This window comes from Nanorana parkeri, unplaced genomic scaffold (genome assembly GCF_000935625.1).
Source record: "Nanorana parkeri isolate BGI_ZX_2015 unplaced genomic scaffold, ASM93562v1 scaffold11, whole genome shotgun sequence".
Taxonomy (NCBI): Eukaryota; Metazoa; Chordata; class Amphibia; order Anura; family Dicroglossidae; genus Nanorana; species Nanorana parkeri.
Window position 1 is genome coordinate 834,653 of NW_017306279.1, and position 23,995 is coordinate 858,647.

Genomic DNA, 23,995 nt, shown 5'->3' on the forward strand with positions numbered 1-23,995 from the left:
CAAACTGCTAGTTAGCAGTTTTTTTGTTTTTTTTTTAGAAAGGATTCTTCACCTCCACTCTAAATGCCTGCCATTGATCCCAATGCTGGGCAAATGTCTCCTGAGCGACATGTCCATTGCTGAGTGTCCAGCACCATAGTGAGCTTGGCTTTAGAAAGTATATGCTGCGCTCAGCCTAGTAGTTTCCCGGAGGTTGGGAAATGCCTGCTAAATGATTGTTAAGAACAATTGCCCATCCTTTTAAAATTGTATTTAGCACTTACAGGCCAGTGCTGAAGTATGGAGAGAGTACAACGCTCTTCCTAAGGCCTGGTTCACACCTGGGCGTTTTACAGCGTGTTGCTACGCTCTGTAAAACGCTCAACATGTGAAAACCAATGATTGCCTATGGGCATGGTTCCCACCTGGGCGTTTTACAGCGCGTAGGAACGCGCTGCAAAACGCCCTATGCCCAAAGAAGTACAGGAGCTTCTTTGGGGCGTATTTGCCACGCGTATCCCTTGGGATAAAGCCAGGTAGCCTTCGGAAACGTATTTGTCGCGCGTTTTTTTTACAGCGAATCGCGGTAAAAACGCTAGGCACGGAACGCGCAAAAAAAGGCGCAAATTCGATACGCATAGGTGTGAACCCAGCCTAATACTTAGAGCTGGCATAGACACAGCAGTTGTCCCATGCTACAAGACTGAGAGCTTACCGATCATATGACTACTGATCAGTCAGCTCTTGGTCTCTCCGAGTAGAGAGCAGTGACTGTCTATGGTAATCCCCCACCCCCTTTCGGTCAAGCTCTAAGCCGCTTGCATCAGCTGTCAATTAGGCAGCCAGGGTGGATCCCAACAATATTGTCAGGATCCCTCCTGGCTGCTGTGTGCCTGAATGCCATCAGCTGATAGCGGGCATAAAGGTGCCCATACACCTTACAATTATCTGCAGATATTCTGTGGTCAGATGGAAAAAGTGCAACAGATAGGCCCAGGTGGAGATTACTCCATCCACACAGTTAAGTGTAGCTGTTGCACCTTTTCCATCTGACCACAGAAAATCTGCAGATAATTGTAAGGTGTATGGCCAGCTTAAGTCTGCTATCTGCTAACTTTGGGTCCCAGGAGAACATTAGAGAATTGACTTCTGTGATCCAACAGAGAAGTAAAGCCAAAAAGGATACCTTCATTTCTCCTTAAGCCATTTGTAACAGCAGTTTGATGCTTTGTAAATGCTGATTTAACCTGATGTTTTTAGAGTGATTTACCAACTAAGATAAAAAAATGCCCATGTCTACTTTTCCTATTGATGACTATACATATTAGTTGAGCAATGACCGATCTTGCTGATTTTGCTAATCCCGCACCAGTTTGAATAATCGCTATGGTTGTATAGGATCAATATGCCTGATTGTTATTTTTCCCTGCAGAGATGAGAGGCCTCTTGCTGCCCTTCCTTCCTGTCTCCATATGCATAAACAAGTGTGTATGTTTGTTTGGTGAGGATTTGTACTGAAAGTGTCTCTGGACAGTCTGGTTGTGCCTGTGCTTCAAGAACCCTCTGTGGTCAGCATACTAATACTACTTCTGTGCAATGAGCTTGACGGGTGTTTTACATAGAACTTGCTTAGTTCATCTACATCAGTGTTCTGATTCTGCTCATTCTGTGATGGCAAGCCTACATAGTTTAGCATGATGCATTAAAGCATGACCAGCATCTGACTATGCATGGTCTGTAATAGTCTCTTTTGTTTGGCCTTAATCTTTAAGGCCTGCTTCACATCTGAGCGTTCCGGTCCAGGCATCCCGGAAACGCGCCTTCTGTGCTTTTGCTGCACAGCCTCGTTGATTTCAATGTGGTCATATCTGTAGGGCAAAAAGGCTCCTGCACCTTTTTTGTGACCTGCGTTTTTTTCCACTGCGTTTGCTCGGGAAGCCGCTCAAATTGTGTGCCTGGTTTGGGGTTCTATTCTGCGAACGCACGGCAATGGCGCACAAAAAAATGTGCAAATTGCTGCGTGTTCTCAAAACGCTTAGATGTGAACCGGGCCAAAAATCCTTGAGACTAAGGCCCCGTTCACACCTTTACGTTTTGTCACGTGTTCAACGCTCTATGAACGCTCAACAAAACGTACAAACATGAAAATCCCATTGTTTTCTATGGGTCTGGTTCACACCTTTCCGTATTTCCGCCCGTCTGAAACGCCCTACAAAACGGCCTACGCTCAAACAAGTACATGTACTTCTTTGGGCCGTTTTTTGTAGGGCGTTTTACATTGGGATACAGCCAAGTAGCCTTTGGAATCGTGCAACGGTCGCGACAGACGCGCATATGCAATTTGCCTAGGTGTGAACGAGGGCTAAAGGTAACTATATGTGTTGGATGCCCACTGGGCAGTGATGGGTGTTCTTAGAGTTACCTCCAGAGTCTGTGGTTTTGGTCATCTGATAAAGATATCATTGCTCATGTTCACTATCCTGGGGCTTTTAGGGCATTATAGGTCAAGCGATGAACAACTGTAGTAGAACATAAAGGCTAAGGTCACCCTTCATATCATGTTCCACCTGCATTTATGATTTGCAGTATCTGTGAATGGAAAAACTACTGGTACCATCTGCCAGTGCAGCAGGTCGTGTTGTTCTCAATAGAGTACAAGTGCAGTGACATCTCACTTGTTGATAACATCCTCCATTCCCATAACAGAAGGTCCGTAGGTTAGTACAGACTTGGGCTGGAGGAACACTCTGCAGGAGCCTGAGTATTGCACCCACAATCCACAGTTTGCAGTTGCAATGCTTTGCAAGCTACAAAAAAATAATAATTGCACTTTGTTTTTTTGCAATATAGGTGGATTCGTTATTTTATTGCAACAAGAGAAATGTCTAATTTGATCAATGACTGATGCTCTCAATATTACACACATTTTAGGACATTTTTGTGAAGGGTTACAGATCTTATATGTTTAATGCAAACAGATTTCACAATAACTACTGTGCAAATATCACACTGCTAAACAAACACTGCCCAAGCCAGTTGTTCCCGAGGATCAGGTTGGCGTTTCACATACGTTTGTTTTCTTTCACAGAACGTTCTGGTTACTCTTGTTTTTTTCCCAAAAAAGAAAGAAAAATAGTTTTCTTAAGGGCTTGTTCACACCAAATGCAGACCAAAACTGCACGAGTTTCTGCACTTGCAGTGCAGTGTTATACTGCTTTTTTTCCCGCTGCATTTTGATGCGTTCAGGGCCATTTTTGGATTTAAAAAAAAGGGGTTGTTTTTTGTTGTTTAGAATGGGCTTTCAGTGCATTCCATGGCTTTAACATGCATTTTTGATGTGTTTGCATGCGTTCCAGAGCAGGTAAAATAGGGCTTGCTACAGTTTTTTTTTTTACATGCTCTGGAACTGAACGCTGCGGTGCGAACTAAACAAAATACCATTGGAATACATTGGACGCGGTTTTAAGATCTCTTTTGACTTTGGCTATACTTTAAAACTTTATAAAGATCCAATCTATTGCCAAATCTTTTTTTTTTTGTTGGCTTTGGATACTGAAGGAAAGGGTTAAAATCCTGCAGTGATATTGATTGCAATCTGGTCTCCTTTGGGGACATTTCCCTTCACCTTCTGTCCCACAGACACAACAGGAATTTAGAGGAAATCTCCCAAAATGAGGGGATTTGCCCCCCTAGACGGTTGGCCCGATTAGATTTCCCCTCACCTCTTGTTCTGGGGACAGCTTTAACATTGGATTCCCCCCTCACTCTTTCTTGGAGACTTTGGTTACAAGTTAAAATGGAGGAGGGAAATCTCCCCAATCGGGACACATACCGCAATAAAAACATTACAGAGGGGCTAACCCTTCTCTACTATATCCAAAACTGAAAGAAAAGGCTAAATTTATATTTTGGATATGTTGTGGTTTGAAGGTTTTACCCCTTTGTTTCTCCAGTAGTAATGGCCTGTCTTTGTTAAGCTGGCCATACACCTAGAGATTATCTGCAGATTTTCTATGGTCAGATGGAAAAAGTGCAACAGATTCCTCCATCTACGCTAAACTGTGTGGATGGAGGAATCTCCCACTGGGCCAAGCTTCAGTATCTTGCTAGTCGGCCCCGCTGGCAGTCAAAATACCTTAATGTCTGCAACCAATCAGATTGTTCAGGTATTTTGAGAGCCAGTGGGGCCGACTAGCAAGATACTTGACTTGCTTGGCCCAGTGGGAGATTCCTCCAGCCACACAGTTTAGCGTAGATGGAGGAATCTGTTGCACTTTTTCCATCTGACCATAGAAAATCTGCAGATAATCTCTAGGTGTATGGCCAGCTTTAGACATCCTGACTTGAAGCTGTTGGTGGGTTTTCTATGTATATTTATACATAGTCACTGAAGCCTTCAGCTCCTCCTAGATGGTGTGAATTATTTATTGATGAGAAGGCAGAGGAAGAAGAGACAGATGCTTATCGCTGGTTGCTGTAGGCTGCTCTTGTATTTGCTATCTTGTCACCTTGCACTGGGTTTTGGCTGCTGTCCATCTGTTGCAGTTTAGAGGGCATCAGCTGTATTTGAAGCTTTTATTGTTAGATTTGGTTACTTCCTTTTTTGTTCCTTCTTTTAGCTCATGATTCTAAGGGATTGTTCACAGCAAATGCAGACCAGATCTGCATGAGTTTCTGCACACGCAGTGCAGGGGGTTGTGCCGCATTTTTGATGCGCCATTTTTGGTGAAAAAAAATTAATAAATTTTTTTTTTTTTTTGTTTAAAATGGGCTTTCAGGGCGTTTGCATGCGTTCCAGAGCAGGTAAAATAGGGCTTGCTAGGTTTTTTTTTTACATGCTCTGGAACTGAACGCTGCCATGTGAACTAGAGCCCAAAATACCATTGTAATACATTGGACACAGTTTTGATCTGGTCTGTAACTGCTCTGCCCTGCACCTGGAACGCACTTGGTCTAAGCGTGTGTGATGTTTTGCAGTGTATTTTGGAGCAAAGTTGAACTGGGGATGGACTTAGTATTTCCTGTTTTTTTTTTGTTGCTTTCTATAAGATTCTGTATAAAGCAATACCTCCAACCAGTACACAACCCAACCTTATATTGATTGCCTTTGTTATAGGATTAAGATCTATTCAACAGGATCTGTAATGTTTAAGAGCCATTGAGACCTGTTTAATGCCTATCAAAGGAACTGAAGATGTATGTGAGCCCTGTTTCCATAAAGCACATACAGATGAATGGCAAAAAAAAAGGGATGTACAGATACCAGTGCCGATACTTGGATTTTGCAGCTGGTACAGGGCTCAGGCGCTCCACCACTGTCCTGAAATCATTAGTCTTTATTGTTTTAGAAAAACTGTCATGTAACACTAAACAAAAATGTATCGGTACTTGTATCTTTAAAAGCGTGGACAAGTATCAGTACTTTGTCTGGAAAAAATGGTATCGGTGCATCCCTAATGAATGAAAGTATATAGCTATCTTTTTATAATTTTTTTCCTTTTTTATTGTATTGTAGTGTAAGCACCTGGCACTTGAATAGCTTCAGTCAGGGAATGACAGATGCCAGTGGCAAGATTCCACAGATGGCAGCTGAATGTAAATACAGCAGGTAGTGGGCTGGTCCAATAGCCAGCCTGCTATTGGCCATTTCAAATTGCAATAGCAGGCTGACTGTTGCACCCGCTCACGGCTTACTGTGCCCTCCTCCCAGTGTGAAGGAGAGATCTAGAGGATTCAAGTAACCGTTAATCAACTATTCTCATAATCGATTAGTTGCAGCCCCAGTTGGAACGTGCGGGTGATGAGAAACCTGCAGCTAAGAAGGGAGCTGAATTGCCACTCCAAGACAACAAATTAACCCTGCTTGCCGGTACAAAGCTTGGTACTGGGGGGGGGGGTTTCTGGCCTGCGGCCTTGTAATTGACATGTGTTCTAGGTGATGCCTCCTCTTTTTGCTCATGGAGAAGAATATGCAATGGCCTAGGTGTTGACGTAAATCAATGCTAAACCCTTTTACTGAGAGGCTGCCAGTGGGTACATGAAAAAGAGCCGAGGGCCCTTGCAGATCCTTAGCCACTGGTTGCAGACTTCATTTTTCCTCTTGAAACTTGTAGGAAAGGTTTGTCTGTGCTGAAAATCTGATGGCTTTGTTCAGTGCAGACAGACTGAAGCTGCGTGACACTGCTGAATAGGGTTATTTTATAGAGTGCCAGCTGTGTGCCCAACTATTACTAAGCACAGTGCAACCAATCACATAGCATCCTATCCTATCTGCTTGCATTGCAATGCCTTCTGCAGTGGCTGTGTACACACTGGGCATGCTTTTTATGTCTATGTTAATCCTACTTAGCAGTGTTGCATCCATCCTGCATATGCTGAATAGTACTACTACCAGAAATGACATGTAATGGGTCTCCAGGCCCCAGCTGTTCTCCAGTTGTTTAAAACTACACTCCTTATGTAATACTATGGGAATTCTTCCCACTGACCATCAATGTAAGGTGCAATCTTCTCAATGACCATCAAACTAACTGGAAGTTAAAGTAGCTTTTAGCTGGGGTTCCCTGAGACCGGAAAGTCCTTTCACAGGTTCCTTCATGTTAAACAGGTTAAGAAAGGCTGGTCTAATCTGGAGCCCTATCTGTGGCTGTTGTAAATAATTCATTTTGGATTTGTTTGGGCAGAAAAGTACACTGGTTGGCCTAAAAACCCCTTCTATTGTTTGTAATCAGACAAATGCATCCTAATTACAATGGGCAGTAATGTATGTATATGTAGGTGTAATACAACATTTAAAGGGGAATTCCAGCTTTTTCAAAAATACAAATACACACTTCATAAAAGGAACAAAAAAAATGTGCATTTATTATATTCTCCATGGGAGCCAGTAAAGTATTGCAACTGCGATCAGTAGGTTGTGGGTGCAATGCTCTGGCCTTCTCCCATCCTATACTGAGGTCAGTGGACTACCAGTGGAGTGACGTTACCGCACTTATATTCCTTTTGTGAACTCTGCCCCAGTGGCTGATGGGGCTTGTCATTTCTCCATTCAAAGGATCTGTGAAAGGGTGACGTGACTTGTGGGCAGATCCACACCAAATTTGTACACAAGCCTGCAGGTGTGTGTGTTATCCAGATTATGAAGAGCACCTCACATGGTGTGCGGGTGGGTCTGCATTTGCAAGATTGTGCTCTGGGATTTTCTCTAAGCTTACTGTTTTCTTGGCTAGATTAAAAATTTTAAGCAAGTTTTATTTGATTGCTATCTTTAAGAAACTTGGTAATGACACTTTAATAATCTGATAATCTGATTTTCTGTATTTGAGACACCAGGAACCTATATTGGATGTATTTTTGGGGATGTCTCCTGCATTACAAATGGGTATTCCCATATTGGCATTAAAAGGGATTGGAGCTGAATACAATTTATCAAAGGTGAAAGCGTGGACAGGTAGGCTGAGTTCGTTGGATACTTCTAAAGCCACAACTTTTTTTTAGTTTTGGATTGATCGTTAAAGGATTAAAGCCACTATCGGATATTTCCTGTTGGCTGTGTCCCTGTTGAGGTTGTTGTTCTAGTGATCACTGTCATTGGGATTGGAAGTAGGACAAAATTCTGCTGAGAATAAACCTTCCAATGGTACACTTGTCACAGTACATGTTTATGGCATGTTGGAGTTTTTGTTTGCAGTTCACACTTCACGGCACACATGACCGTGTGTAACGTTTGTCTGTTTTGCCGTGCAACAGCCCTTTCATTTCAGTGGCCTGCCCTATGCACAGCAAATGTTGTATAGACGCTCATGCAGCAGTTTGAGCTGCAAGCTTCATTCGGTTTTTGATCATGTGTTTTTACGTGTTTGTCACATGTGGGAAAATTGTGTGTTTTGCCTGACCTGTTTGGGGTGTTAAAAAGAAGTGGCGCTGAAAGTGCGTCTTGTGTTTTTCCCACGTTGCGTAAATGCACACACTGCTGCACACTTTAACAGACACAACAAGGGGGAATGGGGATTTATGGTGCATTGCAGTGCATGTGTGTACGGGTGATGCGTTCAGAACGAATAGCACTTTCATTAACCAAAACATGCACAGCGCATTGCAATAACGTGTTTGTGTTTCTGAGATGTTCTGGTGTGAACAAGCCCTGGCTGTGCCTGTATAGTATATGGTCCTGAGACCGTCTGACAGTTTTAGTTGCAGCACTTGTTCAGGTTCTGGGGCTCCTCGGTGAATAATCAGCAAATGTTCTCAGGACACCAGTATGTATATTTCAGCACTCTGTGCACCTATAACCTGTTGTCAGTTCTGACAGTTTTTTTAACTTTAAAATACATGTCTGTCTTGATTTTTTTTTTTCCTTTCTTTGTAGCTGTGAACATCCTGTGACTGCGGTTGAGGTTTGTTTTTGTCGCAGTTTTTGCAGTGCACATTAAACCCTGGTTCACACCTAGGAGTTTTTGTGCAGTTCGAAAAGCACTTTTAACTGCCCAACACAAGAAATCCCATTTTCAATGGTCCTGGTTCACACTTGAGAAGAAACACCTGAAAAGATACAGGAGCTTCTTGGTGCCGTTTGTCCCATAGACTTAATTGGAAATGCCCAAAAACGTGCAACAGAAGCATGCGTTTTTGCGCATTTATACGCACTTTCTTCCATGACCCACAATGGTTTATGAGCTGCCTATCAAATGGCGCAAATGTATTCTGTACTGGCAACCTTGCCCAGTGCAGTCCCAATGACGAGGCAAAAAGCTTTGCTTATAAATAGGTCCGTTAATACCAGCGCATTGTGGTGGTGTGCATTGTATGACCTACAGTAGTTTGTTCAGTGTAGCACAGTTGCAATTCTGCTGCAGTGAATAGAACTGAATGAAATGTCATAAATTCTGATTTAAAAAAAAGCAAAAACTAAATTGGTGTGGTTCACCAGAATCGGCACTTTCTACCAGCAAAACTCCAGTGTCCGCGCATTTAGTGCGGTTGGCTAGTGTACCAACTTGATAAATATGACAAGGTTATCTGCCATTGCTGTTATTGCTCGGGGCAGGACTTGCATACGCACAAAATACCTCCAAATCTGATAATATTCATGGCATTATGTTGAAATTCAAGCTCGGCTAACTGAGGAATGAGTTGTAAGGTCCTTTTGTTGTACTTGGGTCTCCAAGCAACTATTCTTTTGCTTTTCCTATTTCTGAGGACCCAGTTTCCTGTCAGCTGAGTATAATATAGCAGTCTTCCCTCTGAGTCATCAATATCTTGTAACAGTAACTTTCTTGTGGGACAGGGCACAAAGGCAGCACTTAGGGGCCTTTTTAGCTGGATACAGAGACATGTACAACATGGACAAATTTGTCGGTACCTTTCCACACAAAAAGAACCCAACCCCCCACAATTTTCTCTGAGAACTTGAAATTGACAAATGTAATTGGCATCCATCTTTGTTCCATATTAAATAAAAATCAATTTCCTTTTTGATTTCAGAGAATATTAAATATGTAATAAAACAAATACAGGCAGTCCCCAAGTTACTAACATCCGAGTTACGTACGACTCCTACTTACGAACGAGGGTCCCATGCTGTTCCACTAGTTGTAATGCTACAATGCTCGCAGTACTGTACCTCCAGTACATTACAGGAAGTTGTTAGGAGTGGGTCTGGTTCGTATTACTGTACCTCCTGTACATTACAGGAAATAGTTAGATGTGCAGACGAGGAGTGGGTCTGGTTCGTAGTACTGTACCTCCTGTACATTACAGGAAATAGTTAGATGTGCAGACGAGGAGTGGGTCTGGTTCGTAGCACTGTACCTCCTAGCTGTGCCTGTATAGTATATGGTCCTGAGACCGTCTGACAGTTTTAGTTGCAGCACTTGTTCAGGTTCTGGGGCTCCTCGGTGAATAATCAGCAAATGTTCTCAGGACACCAGTATGTATATTTCAGCACTCTGTGCACCTATAACCTGTTGTCAGTTCTGACAGTTTTTTTAACTTTAAAATACATGTCTGTCTTGATTTTTTTTTTTCCTTTCTTTGTAGCTGTGAACATCCTGTGACTGCGGTTGAGGTTTGTTTTTGTCGCAGTTTTTGCAGTGCACATTAAACCCTGGTTCACACCTAGGAGTTTTTGTGCAGTTCGAAAAGCACTTTTAACTGCCCAACACAAGAAATCCCATTTTCAATGGTCCTGGTTCACACTTGAGAAGAAACACCTGAAAAGATACAGGAGCTTCTTGGTGCCGTTTGTCCCATAGACTTAATTGGAAATGCCCAAAAACGTGCAACAGAAGCATGCGTTTTTGCGCATTTATACGCACTTTCTTCCATGACCCACAATGGTTTATGAGCTGCCTATCAAATGGCGCAAATGTATTCTGTACTGGCAACCTTGCCCAGTGCAGTCCCAATGACGAGGCAAAAAGCTTTGCTTATAAATAGGTCCGTTAATACCAGCGCATTGTGGTGGTGTGCATTGTATGACCTACAGTAGTTTGTTCAGTGTAGCACAGTTGCAATTCTGCTGCAGTGAATAGAACTGAATGAAATGTCATAAATTCTGATTTAAAAAAAAGCAAAAACTAAATTGGTGTGGTTCACCAGAATCGGCACTTTCTACCAGCAAAACTCCAGTGTCCGCGCATTTAGTGCGGTTGGCTAGTGTACCAACTTGATAAATATGACAAGGTTATCTGCCATTGCTGTTATTGCTCGGGGCAGGACTTGCATACGCACAAAATACCTCCAAATCTGATAATATTCATGGCATTATGTTGAAATTCAAGCTCGGCTAACTGAGGAATGAGTTGTAAGGTCCTTTTGTTGTACTTGGGTCTCCAAGCAACTATTCTTTTGCTTTTCCTATTTCTGAGGACCCAGTTTCCTGTCAGCTGAGTATAATATAGCAGTCTTCCCTCTGAGTCATCAATATCTTGTAACAGTAACTTTCTTGTGGGACAGGGCACAAAGGCAGCACTTAGGGGCCTTTTTAGCTGGATACAGAGACATGTACAACATGGACAAATTTGTCGGTACCTTTCCACACAAAAAGAACCCAACCCCCCACAATTTTCTCTGAGAACTTGAAATTGACAAATGTAATTGGCATCCATCTTTGTTCCATATTAAATAAAAATCAATTTCCTTTTTGATTTCAGAGAATATTAAATATGTAATAAAACAAATACAGGCAGTCCCCAAGTTACTAACATCCGAGTTACGTACGACTCCTACTTACGAACGAGGGTCCCATGCTGTTCCACTAGTTGTAATGCTACAATGCTCGCAGTACTGTACCTCCAGTACATTACAGGAAGTTGTTAGGAGTGGGTCTGGTTCGTATTACTGTACCTCCTGTACATTACAGGAAATAGTTAGATGTGCAGACGAGGAGTGGGTCTGGTTCGTAGTACTGTACCTCCTGTACATTACAGGAAATAGTTAGATGTGCAGACGAGGAGTGGGTCTGGTTCGTAGCACTGTACCTCCTCTGTACATTACAGGAAATAGTTAGATGTGCAGACGAGGAGTGGGTCTGGTTTGTAGTAATGTAACTCCTGTACATTACAGGAAGTTGTTAGATGTGCAGACGAGGAGTGGGTCTGGTTCGTAGTAATGTAACTCCTGTACATTACAGGAAGTTGTTAGATGTGCAGACGAGGAGTGGGTCTGGTTCGTAGTAATGTACATTACAGGAAGTTGTTAGACATGCAGATGAGGAATGGGTCTGGTTTAGAGCTGCAGCTAACGATTATTTTCAAAATCGATTAGTTAGCCGATTATTAAGTTCGGTTAATCGGATAAACAATTAAAAAAAATTAAAAATGGCTCCAGTGATGGACTACTAGTTTGTATTGAGATTGTAGTCCATCACAGGAGCAAGCTTGGAGCGGTGGAAAAAAATAGTGTGGTGTGCAATATAGTGAAAAGGAAAGGTGTAAATTTATACAGCAATGAATGCAGAATGGCACCGGCTATAGAGGACTACAAATCCCAGCAATAATACATTATACAGCACAATGCAGAATATCACCAGCTATAGAGGAGTACAACAAATCCCAGCAATAGTACATTATAGCTGGCAGTATTCTGCATTGCGCTGTATAATGTATTATTGCTGGGATTTGTAGTGCAGAATATCACCAGCTATAGGGGGATACAACAAATGCGGCGTGAAGAGTGTGGATGCGGGCGGGCGGGTCTGGCAGCGGCGAGCGCGAGGTGGGGAGGAGGTGCGGCGCGCAGCGTGTGTGAAGCCGTGAACAGGGCCAACTGATCGGAAGCCGATTAATCGATTTATTGAAAAAGTTGACAACTTTTTCAATAATCGATTATGTCGATTAGTTGTTGCAGCCCTAGTCTGGTTCGTAGTACTCTACCTCCTGTACATTACAGGAAGTTGTTAGACGTGCAGACGAGGAGTTCCTGCCGCCGCTTCCGCCTCTGGTACTGGGCATTACAGGAAGTTGTACAAACATCTGTCCAAGTTGCATTTAAAGTAGAACTCCAATCAAATTGTATTTTTTTAGTTTTGGTTAGTATGGTGTGGGATTAGAGCCACTATGAGGACAGCAAAACAGGGTTAACCCTTCCCTGTGCTCTCCAAAAACTAAAAAATGTTTTTTTGTGGCTGGAGTTGCACCTAAAAAAATTTACCTGTTCCGACCTACATACAAATTCAACTTACAAATTCAACTTAAGTACAAACCTGCAGTCCCTATCTTGTTTGTAACCCGGGGACTGCCCTTAGTGTGGACAAAAGTTATGGGATCCTTAAGCTAAAATGCTGTGCAACCTTTAGACCCTGTTCACATGTAGCGACATACCTTTGCAGCGGCCGGGATAGCGCGACTTTCGGGGCGACGGTAGCGCGACCTTCTCCGTCGGGCTCCATAGAAAAAAAGCAAAATCCGCCGGTAGAAGCGACTTGCGACGAGCGACATGGAGTTAAGACAGCTCCATTGAATAGCATTGGCCGGCGATTTCTCGCGATATCGCGCGGCAAAAATGCGTGATATCGCGACGGAAATCACGCGATAAGTCGCTACATGTGAACGGGGCCTAAGAGGCAAGCCCAGGATGTGTAGTTGTTCCTGTGTACAGATGAACATGTGGAATAAGACTTTTTGGTTTCGAACACACTGTTTGGATATTCAGCAGCGGTATCTGAATACAATAGTTGGCTGGATTTCTCTATCCGGGCTGAAGTGTAGTGGGGGCTCAGTGGTTTTCTCTCGTTCAGCCTGCGGGGCTGAAAAGGATACATTTAAAACTTGTATAGCCAGCTTAACATTACATGGGGCTTTTAGGCACGTCAAAGGCACTTGAAATATTAAAAAATTGCTGCTTACATTTTCAGGTTATGCGCTGTGACTGGAAGCCTGTAACAATTTTAAAGTAGGCGTTACCACAACTTGGCTTTTGGGCCTGGTGCGGGTCATATACGAGCGCCAAAAAGGCTCCTGCACTATTTTGTGCGACGGATCCTGGCTTAAAGGGGCACTAAACTGAAAATATATGTGAAGAAAATGCACTTTAGTTATAACATTCAAATGAGAGTAGAGGCGGAAATAGTATAATCTGCATCAGGAATGAAGGCTCCGGGGTCGGCAGAACAAGATATTCTGGTCTTTCTGACTAGTCACACATGGATGTCAGGGCAGCATTTATATGGACTGCCACACCTCTATTTCACTATACATGTGAAAGAGATTACCTTCATGTAAATCTCATCAGTGTATGATAATGTGTTTAAAACATTTCTGTATATAGTTTGTAATTATGTAAAGTGGCAGCCTTTCATCTTTCACAGCTAATTTAAATCTCTTCAGTCGTGGTTGGTCAATTGAGACCACGTGACCTAGGCCGGGTGCTTCTACAGAACAAGTGATTTTGTTTTTTTTCCCCCTTCATGGAAAAATAAATTGTCATTTGGTAACGGTGATGTGCCTAGTAGTCATGTGAAGGGGCTTGGTGCCCGAGTACACATGTTGAAAAACATTGCTGACATTCCCTGCCCCTTTCTGACATGTAGCTGTGTGGGGCGGAACGTTCAGTTCATTTGTGACTGGTGATTGGATAATTCCGTCATTCGGGACAATAGGCTGCTGGTCTGTGAAGGGACCAGCAGCTCATCGAGTTACTGCTGTTGATGGGTTCCTCAGGGTCCGAGGCAGACCCTCAACAGCAGGGCTAATCGCTGTGATCGAGCTGTGACAGTCACAGAGCCGGCAGCAGTTCACTGTGTTTTGTAAACTGCTAGCCGGCTATGTTACAAAAGTGTTACAAAGAATCTCTGAGGAGAATAGTGTATTGTCAGAGATACTAAGTATCAAAGCCCCTGTAAATGAAATTAAAATAACCCCTTAGTGCCCCCTCCTTTAGAAAAAAAAATACAATTTACTTTTTTTTTTTGAATTCGTGAAACTTGAAAATGTTAGTAAAAAAAAAGTTGATTAAAATTTTTTTTTAAATAATATAGTGCCAAGGAGGCTATTAAAGTTAGGAGACAAACATACCGCATTCTAAAATAGTTCCACACTAAAATTGTATTTCACTCTGTATTTTGTGACCTATAACTCCTGAAATAAACTGAAAGCCCAACCATATGATATACCCTATAAATCGGGACAAATAAAATAATTTAATATGAATTACTTTCGGTTCGCTACACTAATTATGTACACTATTATTATTGCCAAAACCTTTGTAATAAAAAAAAATGAATTTTTATATGCATATGTCACATCAAATAAAAGCCCATTTTGTCCTCTTAAAAAAAGCTTTGGGTCACGGGAGGGCGCTAGTTTGTGTTCTCCCGTGTCCCTTAGGAGAACTATGGGGAAAAGCCCTGACCCCATAGTTCTCCTTTTAATGATGCAACTGACAAAGTCCACTTCACCGGAGCTATAGGTTGCTCTGTCTGTGAGGGTTCCTGTATGCATTTGTGCTAATATGCTAATTGAGGTAATAGATCTGATAACATTCTTAGGAATGCGTTTCTCTCTGAACCTTAGATGATTCATGGCCTTCAGCTCATAAGGTCTCCCCAGAAATGCTTGTAAAGGGCCCTGTTACACCATCCGGTCCAGTGCGATCTGCAAAAAATCCTGCAAGCACTATTTTTTGCAGATGGCACTGACCCAGAAAGGAGGCACTAATGTGCCATGCGTTCGGGGACCCTGTCATCTTGCCAATTCAGTGCAAAATGACAGGGGCCCTTTTGAAGCTCAGTGTCGGACCCAGTTACACTTCATTACAGCACTTCCCCGCTGCGTCTTCCTTGGTTACAAATGCCAGTAGGTGTTAGACCTTACAGATGGCAAGGACATAACCCTTTCCGTCATGCGATTTGGGTCATGGTTGAAGAGCACATGGTCCCCGTTACCAATAATGACAGTCACAGCACTAACACTAAAATTAACACCGTATCAATAATTCTGAAAGTCCCGAGTCATTGGATCACAATGACAGGCTGGGGTTCATTTTTCTGTTGTCCCAGCGGTGACCTGCGTCTTTCTTCAATGGAAGATAAGCTCTCCTTGCATTTTAAGAGACCCTGTTGCCCAACCATGCACTTCAAAGATCTTCCCATGAGGTTATATGTGCATGAGACTTATTTCCGCATGTTATCTCCCTTGTTTAAACATCCAAAAGCCCCGAGACTGCTGCTGGGCGCCGCCATCTTGGACGTGATGTCAGCAGGTGTCGTGTAGGGCTGTGTAGTGCTGTCTTCTAGTTCTGGGTGAGGCCTGTATTGGAGTATTGGTCAATCTACAGGAGGCTGTCAGATTGCAGTGTGTATGGTGTCATTGGTTCTTTAAGCAGTTGTATTAAAAAATGAAATTGTCTCTTTTCTATATGTGAAAGTGGGGTGAATGCTTCTTATAAGGTGAGTTACCTATGATGAAACAAACGCTGGTTTTCAAGGCCTGCATTTGCTCTCCTTTGTACAAATGAAGGACACAGATGGAGGAGATGTTCGCTGTCATCCACAGGAGCGCTCTCACACTTGCACAGTGAAGAGCCCGTTTTGAAGTGTCCTGGGGCTTTGTCTGGTTGGAATCCGGCTCTATACAGTGTACATTATAGGTGACGGGGCCTCTTTGTGGCCATGGTAACTGTCATACCTTATTATTCCGACTCAGTGCTGTGGGCATGTCACCGGCATGATGCTTCATGTACTTCATCCAGCATAACATGGCTGTATATGAGGTAGAGACGTCTATATCACAAAAAGCAAAACCAGCGCCAGATAGGAACCTCCTTCAGCCACAAATTGAATCTTGTGTTCCAGGCAGGCCGCCCCGTTACAGATGAGGGGTTACACTGTGTGAAACATAAAAACAAATAAAAGGATTATTTGCACCAGAAAGGCGCCCGGTGTTTTTTATTTTTTTACATCTATATCACAGCATGTACCTTATACAGATGATTGGTTTCCTCACATTGGTTGTGTTTAGTTTTATATCATGTATTTGTGTTTGGCTTGGTGTAAGGAGTGACGTAAATATTTTGTTCTATGATTTTACCACGCACGCTATAGTGAGTACTGGGCCTCATCCCTGTGCTAGAGGTGCGGTTTCTGCACTTTTATCGCACAGCGCAGTACTCCATACTTTCCTTCTGAATGCCACCCTAAAATGACTTGCAGTGGATGACCATTGCGGTGACATGCAGTAAAGAATAACGCATTCTCTATTTTTCACTACATGACATCACAATGCTCATCCATCGGAAGATGGTTTGGGGTTCCATTCAGAATGAATGGCAGCGCAAGCACCCGCGCATTTGAAAAATATCAGTGGTGCAATAAAAGTCTCCTTTCCTTATAAAATGTTTATTTGATGGCCTCTATTTGGTTCCATCAGTGTACAGAAGTCGGGACAGAGAATGATGCTCACCGGCTGGTTGCTTTGGGCTCTTGCACATTGCACGGTCAGATGTAGCTGGAGGAGGTTCAAGTGTCTATTTTTTCATAACTACAGGGAGAGTTTATGAAATATATAAGCCTTGTCTTTTTTTTCTGCTGCTGTGACTTTTTCTATTTGGTTTAATATAGACTAAGGGGGAGGGGAGTGTGTCTGGAACTAATCGCCATGGTAACCAGGAGTGTTTTCATTCTGCACTCCGATCAGCCTGGTACTTCACTGCAGTCTGGATAAGACACAGCCGGTTCTCTGTTTTCTATACAGGTTAATTGGATCTCGTTCTTCATTCATGTTTGCAGTGATGGATCACACATCATACGCTCATTCTGTTTTGCAGTTACAATCCACTTCCAGCTTCCTGTGTGAGCTTCTTAAAGTCTTCCCGGCTGTGGCCCTCTTTGGGTTTGGCGTTTCAGTAGTCCTATAAGGAGACATCTCATACCTTTTTCCTGCATTCTCCATAATGTAAAATATATTCAAAGACTGTGAGACCCCGTATAATGGCCACGGCAGGGAGTAGCCCTCATTTTACTGTGAATAGAGGCTTTTCTATTGAGATTTATTCACTTCCTGTCTGGTTAATAGGTTGTCACCGGCCCAGGAGTTGAGCGGACATCCATATAACAGTGATACAGAAAGAAGTAAAAATGTAAACCTCTATCAGCTTTTTATTGTCTGGTTCCCTGTTGCAGATTTTCCCTTCCTTCCTGTCTGGTAAAAGGTTGTCCCCAGAACAGGAAGTGAGGGGCAATCTCTCTAATGGATAGCAGTAAAACCTGACAGGGGTTCTAGACTTCACCTATGCTATCCAAAACCTGGGGCATTAACAGACAAAAACGGGTGCAAATCAGAGGTGTTTGTCTGTGTGGGTGTCTGTGTCTGTCTGTGTGTGGGTGTGTGTCAATCCTAACACCAGTGAAAAGAGAACCTGTGCAATTCATCTTTTGTGAATTAAATCTTACAAAGTACAGCAGACATGAATAATTCAGGGCATGTGCTGGAATTTCAGCAGGTCTGTGATTAAACATTTAATGGGAAAACATTGTATCCATAAACAAAATGTTTTGCATGTGGAACTAAAGCTAGCCTTACACAGATTGAATGTTTGTTTCAAAATAGAATCTGTGTGTGGTCCTGTTGGCTCCACAAACGACAATGTGAAATTTGAAGGAGCCAGGTGAGAACTCTGAGCTGATCAGTGACTGCGGCCAATCTGATGTCGCCACTGTTCGGGTGTTTAGACAAACGTGTGTGCCAGATGTCAGAATATAGTAATTGACGGGAGATTCCGCCCATGTTTTTTAGGAACACATGGAGGAATCTAATGATTTTCCAGATTTTCCATTGTTTGGCCAGTGGGACTGAACTAGACAAATCGTGACCTGTATGGCCCGGCCTGGCTTCATTCACACTAAACTAAGACTGTGCGTTTAGGGGTTCCTGTGGCAATAATCCCAAATAATGCCGTTTAGAAGCAGCCGCTGTGACCCATTCAAGTTAATGATCAAGTGTCGGTCTGCCCGCACTACATGCATGTATGTGACCTAATTACGTGTGGTTAGGAATAGATCACTATCCCTGGACGTATCTATGGTATGAATGAAGCCCTCCGTGCACTTGGTATATAGAGCCGTGTACACCGTGCATGATACAACACATTTTATTGTTCTTTGCTCTAACATTTTGTAACATGTAAGACCTGGCAGGTCTTTGCAGACTGGGCTGAGGGAGGAGGGGAAAAGGATGAGGCCTCTGGATGGAGCTTTGGAATTTGTGTCATGTGAGTGTGACATGTGGATGATGACTTGTTGTGTAAACTATATATCCTCCTTCTCTTTACAGTGACTATTTATTCAAATTGCTTCTGATTGGAGACTCTGGTGTGGGGAAATCTTGCCTTTTGCTTAGGTTTGCAGTAAGTACACCATTTTCTGACTATGTCTGATTTTAATTAAAATGCAGTGCAATTCTTTTGTTTCCTTGTTTTGTTATTATGAAATGTCCCCTGTATAGTGACATGTGATTTGTTCATCTCTAAATAAAAAGAAATAAAGGCATAGAGGGGAATTTATCAAAACTGGAGCCGACGCAATCTGGAGCAGTTCCCATAGATTGTGTCTGCTCCAGTTTTGACAATGTTTAGGCTGCTGGAAACGATGGCAATATCTTCTTTTCTGGGTGTTGATGGGTTTGTGAATATATGCATTGCAGTAAGCGGAGTGCAGATCATAGCATAGTTACTCTTGTTCTGTGATTGACCTTGCCATATAAAACTCGGGAGTATACTGCGTATAATGTGTTTTTAATAGGGCTGCAACAACTAATCGACATAATCGATTATAATCGATTATTGAAAAAGTTGTCAACTTTTTCAATAATCGATCGGCTTCCGATCAGTTGGTCCCATTCACGACTCCACACGCTGCGCGCCGCACCTCCTCCCCACCTCACTCGCCGCTGCCAGACCCGCCAGCATCCACGCTCTTCACGCCGCACCTCCTCCCCGTCTCACACTCACCGCCCACCCACATCCACGATCAATATACATCTTAAGAAGATATTCCATCAAACTGGCCACAATAATCTGTCCAGTCAATAAATATGACATAATGACACCCTTGTAAAGGCAGCAGCAGATGGACAGACGCTCTGAGCTTACCGGACACTTCAAGAGATGAGAAACCAGTGGGGCGAATAAACGAAGGCCTCATTCACACGGCTAACTGCCGGTCCGTACAGATCCGTGCGGCGTGCATGGCCATATCGGGCAGCTCCTGGTAAGGACAGGTGTCTACGATGGCGCACGGACACCGGCACAGATGTGCAGTTCGGGGTGTGCGTACGGCGGCATAGGGCCGCCTACTCCCATAGGGAAGAACAGGCTGCTGCGTACAATCACTCGCAACACGTGTCCTTCCCGGGAGAGGTCCGATATGGCCGTGCACGCCGCGTGGATCTGTACGGGCCGGCAGTTAGCTGTCTGAATGAGGCCTAAGACTGGAGCAGGCAGCATCTGGAGCAGCTGTTCATAGTGACCAATAATTTCATTTTCAAAGTTAACTAAAAAAAAAGCTGAAGATAGAAGCTCATTTAGTTGCCATGCACTGCTGCTCAAGATTCTGTCTGCTCATTTTAGGTTTTCACACTAGTCCGTCTGCTAAAACAGTGCATTTTAGTGGGAAGGCTAATGCACTGTGGCAGCTCCGGCAATGTGCATTGTATCACATGCTGCTACAGCTCGCCATTGTTTACATATTATTTTTTAAAAACTTTATTGGCATTGCTCAATGTAAACAATTCCATTGAAGTCCCCACACAACAGCACTGTATGCTGTAAAAGCACACCCGCATTATGATGTGAGCAGGCAAATAGTTGCAAAACAAAATAAATGGTCACCAGCACTCCCAAGTTTTCTTCCAAAAGAAATCCTTTTATTCATTCAAGCAGGTCATATCCCCATTCATGGCAATGTTCCTTCATCAGGCAAATAATTTCTACATGTTGCTGTGAGTTGCATTTATCTTGTGCAATAAAATGCAGGTCACTGCTGTATGTGTAAATGGCCCTTAGTAAATCCCCTCCATCCCCACCCCCCTCTCCCGGGTGTGTTTTGAACCTGCTAACAAGCTCCTATAAGTTAAATTTCAGTTTAGAGTGAACTTGACAATCAGTTGTAGGACGCTTTTGCTTAATTCCGGGGTCTTTAGTGAATATCTTCCACAATAAGTTTTGTAGATTGTTTCTTCAGTGTGAAATGCGATTTATGTACATTCAGTACAGTATTAAATGATGTATAAAAGCAGGCTATACGTCTCCAACCATCTGCTTCTGATGGAAAACCAAGAGCACCTCCCACAGGCTCCTACTGCAACTGCTCAGTAGCTGCCAGCAATGAGATCCTGTAAATCATGCAAGTTAGTACAATGCATACTGCTTTAACCAGGCCTTGAAAAATCCACTCGTCTGTGACGAACAGACGGTGGAGCCCGACTAGCAGCTTCCCGGCCGGCCTTTGTAATTACACGGCCGGCCGGGAGCTTTACATTCAAGCGATCGGGCGTCTCTAGAGACGCTCTATCACTTGTATTAGCAGCTGTCACTGCCATTGTCGGTCCCGACATTCCGCTGTGCCCGATGCGGCCGGGACCGGCACAGCTCTGTGACAGGAGATCAAAGGGATTTGATCCCTTTGATCTTCTCTCAGTCCCCGAATACAGGAAGTGATGTATAATACATCACTTCCTGCATTCAGTGTCACTCTCCAGCTACAGAAGCTGATGAAGCAGATCTCTGCTTCATCAGCTTCTCTAGGGGTTCCTAGGTGACGGGTTTTGGAGACCCCTGATGTCTCCATAAAGAGGACCTGTCATGTCAATTGGTTATCACATACACCTATGTAATAGCAATAAAGTTGTGTGTAAAAAAAAAAAAAATAGTACAAAAATTAAAGAATCATAAAAAAATAAAGCATTAAAAATTTTTTACATTTTTTTTCTTCTAAAAAGTCCCTGCCCCCCACATACACACGCAGATATGAGTCGGGTGTGCCTACGTGCGAAAACGACGATTGCGCCGCACATGTTACATATCGCCGCAAACGGCAGAGTGAGAGCAATAATGTTAGAGCCATTAATCACTGATAACACTAAACTGATGAGCAGTAAAAGCGTTTTAATCGTTGCCTATGGGCGTTTTTTGCGGACGCACACAATTTTCATGCTTGACATGTTTGGTGTCTATTTACCCGACGTGACCCTGACTTTTATGTTTTACTAAAAATAAGGGTGAGAATAAAAGTTTTATAACATAACGTGGGGAAACTTTTTTTTTTACATTTATGGTACTTTTTTCATTATACAGTAAAAAAATAACCCCCCCTCCCCTCCCCCGGGGGTGATTTATATACCTCCAAAAGAAAGCTCTATCTGTCCCCAAAAAATGTTAACATAAATTGCAAGGCTATAGTCCGGTCATGCTGACTGGTGACATTTTTGACTGACTCGTGAGACACCATCAAATTTTTCAAGCCCTGGCTATAACGCACGTTCTACCTATGGCCATTGATTGCGCTCTACATTTCAAGTCACATAATGTTTTTATACTTTAGAGAGAAAACTGTGGGGAAAGTTTTAGAAAATAGGCCAGGTAATGATTTTGGTGTTGTGACAAACACGGCCTTCTCTAGATGAGCAGTTCTTGTTGCTCATAGAAACCAAGCAGCATTTGACTTGTCCATTCATACCACCTGCGTTAGGACATGCGCTGGCCGTTGTTTCCAGCGCAGCCCCAACACAACACAAGGCAATTTGCCTCGTCACGGATGGTGCCCATTCAAATCACCACATTACGATAGGAACGCGTTGGTGTGCGCTGTAAAAAAGCCGCAGGATGCATGACAGTACAGCTGCCTCGCACACCGCAGAACTGAATGAAATGCCACTTGTGACATTTTTATAAAGTACTAACAAAAGAAAGTGCCATGCTCTGGGATCAGCACTTCGGCCCTGTCAGGGCACCGCACACCAGGCGCTGTGTGATTGGCTCAGCGCCTGGTGTGAATGGGCCCTTACAGTAACGGTGTGAAAATGCATTAGTAGAGCTGATTGGTGATAATTTAGTAAATGTTACCCTTTACCGCACATTTTATTCATAAGGATCATAAATCCGCAGGCTGTTATCCTATGTGTGATATATTCCCATTCTTTATTATAAGGGAGCAATAATCTATCGGCCTAAAAATATTTGGCCAGTCTGCTCAAATGCCAGTGTCAGCACGATTCAGTGAAATGCAATGTGTCTAAGGGTACCATATAACTTTGCTACGTTCCACTTTTCTGTTTGATGTCGGCCTGCCTGTGAGAAAATGTATGTAAACCATATTTGTTGTGTTATGCTGGTACCGGCTTTTCAGGTATTTGCTGTGTCTAGTGCTACTTGTTGAGTTTTCCCACGTAAGCACTGTGGGTACTTTGAATGTCTATGCTGATATCATGCTTATTGCCAATAGGATGTAACTGTGCATCTCTGAAGATAGATACATTGAATCTGGGCTCCAGGCAGGCAGCTAAATACACACATATAGTACATATAAGGGCAGGATTTGTATTTTAGTACATTCAGTCCATAGATGTACAGCTCTCACACAGAGCTCTCTACTGCAGTTAAGCAACATTTACAGGTCTTGTTCCTCCTCTAGCCTGTGAAAGGAAAAGCAGCAGACTGTCACTCTGCTCTCTCCTTCTTTCAGCATGTTCCTTTTTTTACCAAATGAGTATTGCAACACAACTTTTGAGTTGGAAACCATCCTTGTTCCATCTCCCAGTCTAAGCTCGGCTGTACAGTGGGCTGCAAGGCTGATGTGTGAATTTCAGATACTTACACTGCTTACATTTAATAATATATCTTTTATATCTGCCCAGAGTTTAGCTTTAAGTAGATTACATTCTCACTATCGGCTCATAATCGTTAAATATAACAGCTGGAACAGACGTAAGAGAAGTTTATATGGTAAATGCTGTTTTCAGACTATTCATCTTGCTGGCTGGTGTGCCAAAATGCTGCGTTTCCTTTAATTTCACACCATGATGCACTGTGTGTGTTGCTGTGCATCGCCATTCATTGTTACTTATACCACAGTGCAAATGCAAAGTCTTCTGTGGTGCCCCCAAACCATAGATGCAAATGCTCTATGTTGCAGTGCGTTGTGTTTAAAGGGTAAGTTCACATTCTCACAATGTCTGAAAATGAACCTACCATTAGGGCTGCAACTAATGATGATTTTCATAATCAATTAGTTGGCTGATTATTTTTTTTGATCGGATAAAAAATTAAATACCACCCTTAATTTAAAATAAAATACACAAATGCAGTGTTACAAACACAGTTTTCTTCAGAATAAAACTGCATGCACAATTATTTTCAATCACACTGTTCTGGAATGCACAGCATTGCAGTACCGTACGTTCTATTGCAGGCAATCACACTGGGTGGGAGGTGCGTTTGTGGTGCCATTGAAATGAATGGCACTGCAACGCACCTCCCGCAGCAGAATTTGTCAGGTCAAAATCAAATGACTTTTTCCCACATATAT

General features: G+C 42.9%; 1 protein-coding gene and 1 long non-coding RNA gene across 2 annotated transcripts in view; one reads left to right on the top strand and one right to left on the bottom strand.

Annotated features, from left to right (window-relative positions):
* RAB1A (RAB1A, member RAS oncogene family) overlaps positions 1–23,995 on the top strand; it is a 46,890-nt gene that overhangs the window by 10,543 nt on the left and 12,352 nt on the right. The window contains exon 2 of the mRNA XM_018555839.1: positions 18,747–18,819. Coding sequence (XP_018411341.1) covers positions 18,747–18,819 — 73 coding nt within the window. The remainder of the gene's footprint in view (positions 1–18,746; positions 18,820–23,995) is intronic.
* On the bottom strand, positions 1,687–18,821 carry LOC108786529. The gene is made up of 3 exons (XR_001941210.1): positions 18,745–18,821; positions 11,200–11,207; positions 1,687–1,699 (listed from the first exon to the last, which is right to left on the bottom strand). It is a non-coding gene; the product is annotated as an uncharacterized LOC108786529 (long non-coding RNA).